The sequence below is a fragment of the Saccopteryx leptura genome, chromosome 5 (assembly GCF_036850995.1).
Source record: "Saccopteryx leptura isolate mSacLep1 chromosome 5, mSacLep1_pri_phased_curated, whole genome shotgun sequence".
In the NCBI taxonomy this organism is placed as follows: domain Eukaryota; kingdom Metazoa; phylum Chordata; class Mammalia; order Chiroptera; family Emballonuridae; genus Saccopteryx; species Saccopteryx leptura.
In genome coordinates, this window is record NC_089507.1 from 172,846,494 (window position 1) to 172,854,015 (window position 7,522).

Sequence of the window (7,522 nt, forward strand, 5' to 3'; positions counted from 1 at the left end):
TCCTTGGCCTCTGCCTCAGGCGCTAGAGTGGCTCTGGTAGCGGCAGAGTGACGCCCCAGAGGGGCAGAGCATCGCCCCCTGGTGGGCAGAGCATCGCCCCTGGTGGGCGTGCCGGGTGGATCCCGGTCGGGCGCATGCGGGAGTCTGTCTGACTGTCTCTCCCCGTTTCCAGCTTCAGAAAAATACAAAATAATAATAATAATAATAATTTATCATGATCAAGTGGGGTTCATTCTGGAATCATAAGGATGGTTCAACATACGTAAAACAGTTAACGTAATTCACCATATCAACAAAACAAAGAACAAAAACCATATGATCCTATCAACAGATGCAGAAAAAGCATTTGATAAAATACAACATCATTTTATGTTTAAAACACTGAACAAAATGAGTATAGAAGGAAAATACCTCAACATAATAAAGGCCATTTATGACAAACTATCAGCTAACATCATATTAAATGGCAAAAAACTGAAAACCTTTTCTGTAAAATCAGTAACAAGACAAGACTGCCCACATCTCCAATTTTATTCAACATAGTGCTGGAAGTTCTAGCCAGAGCAGTCAGACAAGAAAAAGAAATAAAAGGCATTCATATTGAGAAAGAAGAAATAAAGGTTTCACTTTTTGCAGATGATATGACCCTGTACATCAAAAACCCCAAGGACTCCACAAAAAGACTATTAGAAACAATAAACCATACAGTAAGGTCACAGGATACTAAATTAATATATAGAAGTCTACTGCCTTCTTATATGCCAACAATGAAACTTCAGAAAATGAACTCCAAAAAATAATCCCTTTTACGGTTGCAACAACAAAAAAATACTTAGGAATAAACATAACAAAGAAGGTAAAGGACCTAGATAATGAAAACTACAAAGCATTGTTAAAGAAAATCAAAGAGGATACAATAAAATGGAAAAGTATTCCTTGTTCTTGGATTGGAAGAATAAATATAGTTAAAATGACCATATTACCCAAAGCAATATACACATTTAATGTAATTCCCATCAAAATTCCAATGTCATTTTTTAATTTTTTTTTAATTTTTATTTTTTATTTTTATTTTATTTATTCATTTTTAGGGAGGAAAGAGAGAGGGAGAGAGAGAGACAGAGAGAGAGAGGAGAGAGAGACGGGGAGGAGCTGGAAGCATCAACTCCCATATGTGCCTTGACCAGGCAAGCCCAGGGTTTCGAACCGGCGACCTCAGCATTTCCAGGTCGACGCTTTATCCACTGCGCCACCACAGGTCAGGCCCCAATGTCATTTTTTAAAGAAATGGAACAAAAAAAATCAAGTTTATATGAAACTATAAAAAAATCCCAAATAGCCAAAGTAATCCTAAGGGAAAAGAACGAAGCTAGGGGCATTACAATACCTGACTTCATATTATACTACAGAGCCACAATAATCAAAACAGCATGGTATTGGCAGAAAAATAGATACTCAGACCAATGGAACAGAATAGAGAGCCCAGAAATAAAACCACATATATATGGTCAAATCATCTTTGATAAAGGAGCCAAAAACACACAATGGAAAAAAGAAAGCCTCTTCAATAAATGGTGCTGGGAAAACTGGAGAGCCACATACAAAAAAATGAAACTTAACTACGGTTTGTCTCCTTGTACCGAAATTAATTGAAAATTGATCAAAGACCTAAATATAAGATATGAAACAATAAATTACATAGAAGAAAACATAGGTACTAGACTCATGGACCTTGACCATAGAGAACATTTTATGAATTTGATCCCAAAGGCAAGGGAAGGGAAGGCAAAGATAAATGAATGGGACTACATCAGACTAAGAAGCTTTTGCACAGCAAGAGAAACTGACAACAAAACAGCCAGCCAACTAAATGGGAGATGATATTTTCAAACAACAGCTCAGATAAGGGCCTAATATCAAAACACAAAGAACTCACAAAACTCAATGACAAACAAGCAAACAGTCCAATAAAAAGAAATGGGAAGAGGACATGAAGAGACACTTCTCCCAGGAAGAAATACAAATCCCAACAGATATATGAAAAAATGCTCATCTTCACTAGCTGTTAGAGAAATACAAATCAAAACTACATGAGTTACCACCTCACACCTGTTAGATTAGCTATTATCAACAAGACAGGTAACAAGTGTTGGAGAGGCTGTGGAGAAAAAGGAACCCTCATTCACTGTCGGTAGGAATGTAAAGTAGTACAACCATTATGGAAGAAAGTATGGTGGTTCCTCAAAAAATTAAAAATAGAACTACTATATGACCCAGCAATCCCTCTACTGGGTATATACCCCCAAAACTCAAAAACATCGGTACGTAAAGACACATGCAGCCCCATGTTCATCGCAGCATTTTTCATGGTGGCCAAGACATGGAAACAACCAAAAAGCCCTTCAATAGATGATTGGATAAAGAAGAAGTGGTACATATATACTATGGAATACTACTCAGCTGAAATGATGACATAGTACCATTTATGACGACATGGATGGACCTTGATAACATACTGAGTGAAATTAGTAAATCAGAAAAAACTGTGAACTGTATGATTCCTATGTAGGTGGGACACAAAATTGAGACTCATGGACATGGATAAGAGTGCAGTGGATATAAGGGGAGGGGAAGGGAGAAGAGAGATGGGGTGAGGGAAAGGGGAGGGGCTTAAAGAAAACCAAATAAAAGGTGATGGAGGACAATTTGACTTTGGGTGATGGGTATACAACATAATCAAATGTCAAAATGATCTGGAGATGTTTTCTCTGAATCTATGTACGCTAATTGATCAATATCACCCCATTAAAATTGTCTAAAAAATTTTAAAAATGAATAAAATGCAAGAAGAAAAAAAATTTTTTATCTGCATTTTGAAACAATGTATAAAAATAGAGTATTTTCCCACTCAATTATATTGATTATAAAAACAGAACAAACTAAAATTTGAGTAAACATTGTAAGCAAAATACCTGCCTGTTTGTAAATATGTATTATTTGTTTTGGACTTAAAAAAATTAGCTCAATAAACTGGATTCCTTCTAAACAACAGCAATGAGTGCTACCCTCCCCCACAAGCTGCCTTTGGCCTTGCCGCCCAGCTGTGTGGTCCAGCAGCACTGCACCCCCATGTTGCCTAGTCCTCCTCTACTGGAATTCAGGACCCCCTCTTGGTGGGCAGATCTGTTGCCAAGTACTTGCCGAGGTGAAACATAGGAGCTAGGCCTCTTCCAGAGCAGGTAGAGGAAAGACAGACTGTCTGCAGTGGGAACTCTGGAGTCAGCAGTTCAAACTTTGACTCCCAGGCTAGGAACACTGATCCCTGGGAGCAGAATGAGGGGAGTGTTTGTGCTTGTGCGCCACTACAGAAGGCAGACTGCCTCCTCTGGGTGATCAGCCTCTCCCAGGTTCTCCCAGGTGCCAGGCTCGCCCTAGCACTGCCGTCATGGAGCCCTCAGATCAGTATGGAGTTGCCAGGACCAGGTGGGTGGCGTGTCTACCAGCTCACTGCGAGGCCAATAGACACTCAGCCTATTATGGGGTTTGCTGAAGGGTTTGGATTGAGTGAAGCTATTGAAAATGTTAATTTACTTGTAATTAGTCAAGAATGACCTTAAAATTAGAGGGTATAGACGTTTTTACCAATAGATTCCTAGTAACATTCATTTGCAGTAAGTTTCTTGGTGCACCTAAAATATTGTTTGCAAATATTGTTTTGTAACTTTTAAAAAATATGTCTATTGGCAAAAATAATCATTTTCAATTTTCAGAAAAGATACAGGGGCTATATTTAGTGACTGAATTGACTTCTAGATTTGACATCTATCACCTAGATGGTTTTAATGAATTTTTTTTAATGAAGTTTATTTTTCATTTTTTTAAGACTTTATTCATTTTAGAGTGGGGGAGAGAGAGAGAGACGGGAGGGAGGAGCAGGAAGCATCATCTCCCATATGTGCCTTGAAAAGGCAAGCCTAGAGTTTCGAACTGGCGACCTCAGTGTTTTAGGTCAATGCTTTATCCCTTGCACCACCACAGGTCAGGCCTAGAATAGATGCTGATAGAAACATCTGAGAAGTCAACTTGCAGTTCTCTAGTAGAAAGAAGCCCAGCAGAATTAGAGCTGTTAAACACCATGGTGAAACTCTGCTGTAGCCCAGGTTCCTACTGAGGGCGGGGCCAGGGTGCCAGGAGACCCCAGGCATCTCCCTGGGGCTTGTTCTAGTCCCTTTTCCTCCACAGTGTGAAGCACATCTCCTGTTCCCTGCTCATCCTGCACGCTGAAGATGATCCTGTCGTGCCCTTCCAGCTTGGGAGAAAGGTGGGTGTTGGTGCAGCCCTTGTCGCGGGGGACATCTAACAGGCCATGTTCAGGCTGGACTGGGCATAGGCAGATGTGCAGGAGGGACCTGTTACTGGCAGAGTAGGGGCAGGGGCCAGACAGCTAATGCCATCCACAAGAGGAAACATGAAAAATAAGCAAATGTCTCCCGCATCCCAGCATATGGTCCTGATCTGACAGAGAGTCTTGACTGGAGGGTACTCAGCCAAGAGTCCCACCAGTTACTGGCTGGAGGATAGGACTCTTCAATAATGGGGATCCTCCAGCCCCAGTTCCGGAGTCCTAGTCAGTAGTGTTGGCACAAAACCTCTCATTCATTCTCTTGCCTTTGGGATTGGAGTGATGTCAGAGGAGTACCATGTTGCCATGGGGTCTGTGCATTTGCTTTTGCTGAATGAATTTGCCAGGAAGCAGAATTAGATTTGTAGATGAACATGAGGTGGTAGACGGCGTTGCCTGGCCATGGCAATGACGAGGGGTAGGGGCTGCCTAGAGGGCCTGACGCTTGAGATACTTCCACCTCAGAATAGGCCCGAGGTACAGGTGGTCTGCTAGTGCCAGGCCTCTTCCCTCCAGTGGGTCCGGGCACAGAACCTGGCCATCGTGGAGGTGGAAGGGAGATGCTGCACCAGGACAGAACTTGAGCCAGTTTGTTAACTGGCCTTGACCCAGGCACACAACAAAGTGTGAGGTGCCTGACCCATCCCAGTCCCAGGACCGAGCCAGCAGGGCTGCCTCAGGCTCTTAGACCACCACACCATCCATAGCATGTGACTCTTTCTGTGGTGCTGGCTCACACACTTCACTTAGCTCCCTGAGGAAGGCAAGGGAGGAGGGCAGTCTGAGAAACAGGTGTGGGGACAGATAGGGTCTCAATGGCAGGCTAAGAGACTGAGCCTGGGCCAGGCTCCTGCCAGCACCAGCACCCCTGGCCCTGGCCATGGTAAGCTGCAGGGCATCAGTGCGGTTTGAGGGGCTGTGGCTTGCTCTGCAGAGGCAGCAGCCACTGATGGGCCTCTGTTAAAGGGGAGGCCACCAGACCACCATCTCTGGGCTCTGACCTATCTCTCCTTGCCCAGCTCTACAACATCGCTGCACCATCTCGAAGCTTCCGAGACTTCAAGGTTCAGTTTATCCCTTTCCACTCAGACCTCGGCTACAGGCACAAGTACATCTACAAGAGCCCCGAGCTGCCTCGGATACTGAGGTGAGGTGTTCTCACCAGACGTCCTGGGTGCGGCAGCTCAGGTCAGACGTACAGCAGGTTCATTCACTAAAGCCGCCTCCGTGGGGTTCAAGAGGCACCATGATTCTGGAGCCTTTTCTTCCCACAAAGAGGGGCTGAGAGTGTTTATCGCCCCTCTCTCACAGACCGTTCCCATGATGATCTCGTGGCACTACAGGTTGTACAGGCCCACACAGACACCCAGCACGGGTGTGCCCAGCACAGACCGCCATGTGCAGGAGCTCCCCCTCACCACTGTGGGCCAGGCCTTGGTCCCGCCCCACATTCCTGTCAGGTCTTGCCCCGCATACACTGCACACGGGCACTGTGGCCTGGGCCGGCTCCTCCAAACCGTTTGTCCCCAGCTGCTTCATGGAGGGAGGCTGTGCTGCTGGATGTGTTCACCTTCGTGGGGCCTCTGAACCTGGGGGTGCTCACACCAGCCCTCAGCAGCTTTCATCCATGTGTCCCTCGACTTCACACTTCAGCTCTCTGGCTGCCTTCAGAGTCCCAGAGGCAAAGCTACATCTCTTTAGCAGTTTGCTGTTCCTTGCCGCACAGACCTGGGTTGTGAAGAGGGAACAGTGAGCTGAAAGGGTAATGCTCTGATATAATTTCTCCCCATCATAAAAGGAGTTACAGAAATTTTAGACCAGAGCATAGCTCTCAAGTGTGGAATAAAGATCTTGTAGCTTAGTCTTTCTTACTGCGGGTCAGGATTTGACTTGTGATGTTGCTGGTGCCGCTCATTGCCCTCCGGGCTCCTCTTCCTCCCACCAGCTGCGAGAACCGCGCGGGGCGGATACGGGGTTCGGTCTTGGATTTGGCTGACAGTTGTCCTCTGGTTTAGGGAATTCCTGGGGAAGTCGGAACCTGAGCTCCAGCACTGAGCTCACTACCTGAGGGAGCATGAAGACCTCTGCCTTCCTCCCCATTCCTCTGGCCAACCCAGCACCCTGGAGCCTGCGTGCCAGCGTCTGCGATGCACCCGGAGAGAACTAGAATGCCAGCTCGGGCAGGTGGAAGAGGCCCCAGCAGACTGGTGGCCAGAAGGATAGATCTTTGTGGAAAATGTGAGTGGCAGGCATGTGGCTCTCTCTCCTTGCTGCAACATAACCTAAGCTCTGTTGGAAAGACAGGGACACAGCAGGCCAGCCACCGTCAATCCCACACTTCCTGAACTGGGCATGGAGAAGGGGCAGGAGGTTTTGGGACCACTCTGAGCTTTCCAGCACCACCCCTGAGAATATGGAGAGACTTTGGTCCTTCTGTCCCTTCCCAGCACACACAGAATGGACTCTAATGGTCCCATTGTCCCCTCCTACCCTGCATACTCCGCTTGCCTTCTTTGGTGTCCTGCCTTCCTAGTCTGGCCCCACCACTCACAGCGGGGGAGTGCCTATAACCTGCACTTCCTCTGCTTCCTGACCATCCGTCTGCCTAACTGGGCCCTAGACTGAGCATTATTTAATAAAATCTTGGTGGTGGCCTGTTCATTGCTTTCTCAGTGCTGTCCCCAGCCCCAGGCCACTCTCAGAGCCTGGCCACATGGGTGGAGGGGTGACTAAGTTGGAGGAAGAGGGCCTCTTTTTCTCCCTCCTTCCAGGAAGGAACCTTCTTCAAATGTGGAAGTTGTCATTTTCCTGAAATAGAGGTCTACATAGGTGGCCCTATGCTCATCCAATGAGCATGCTCAGCCTCATGCTTAGCATGCTTATTGGATGTGGCTGTATCAATGGGACGGACACTGGAGTTTCACCACAGACCCTCGCTAAGCCCCTGACTGCTGAAAGGATAGGTTCCTGAGTGCAGGGGCTTGAATTCTGGCTCATGAGCATCACCTGCTTAACTGGTGGTGCCTCTTGTGTTGTTCGGCTTTTTATCAAACCAGCTTCTCCCCTCCCCTGACACCTGTGACAGAGTGGTGCCCTGAGCTGCCCTCACGGAGGTCTTTT

At 46.3% G+C, this 7,522-nt stretch overlaps 1 protein-coding gene across 1 annotated transcript in view; it reads left to right on the top strand.

The window, feature by feature from the left end:
- ABHD12 (abhydrolase domain containing 12, lysophospholipase) overlaps positions 1–7,061 on the top strand; it is a 90,194-nt gene extending 83,133 nt beyond the window's left edge. The window contains exons 11-13 of the mRNA XM_066386927.1: positions 4,243–4,321; positions 5,422–5,549; positions 6,418–7,061. Coding sequence (XP_066243024.1) covers positions 4,243–4,321; positions 5,422–5,549; positions 6,418–6,457 — 247 coding nt within the window. The 3' untranslated portion in view covers positions 6,458–7,061. The remainder of the gene's footprint in view (positions 1–4,242; positions 4,322–5,421; positions 5,550–6,417) is intronic.
- The last annotated feature ends 461 nt before the right edge of the window (positions 7,062–7,522 follow it).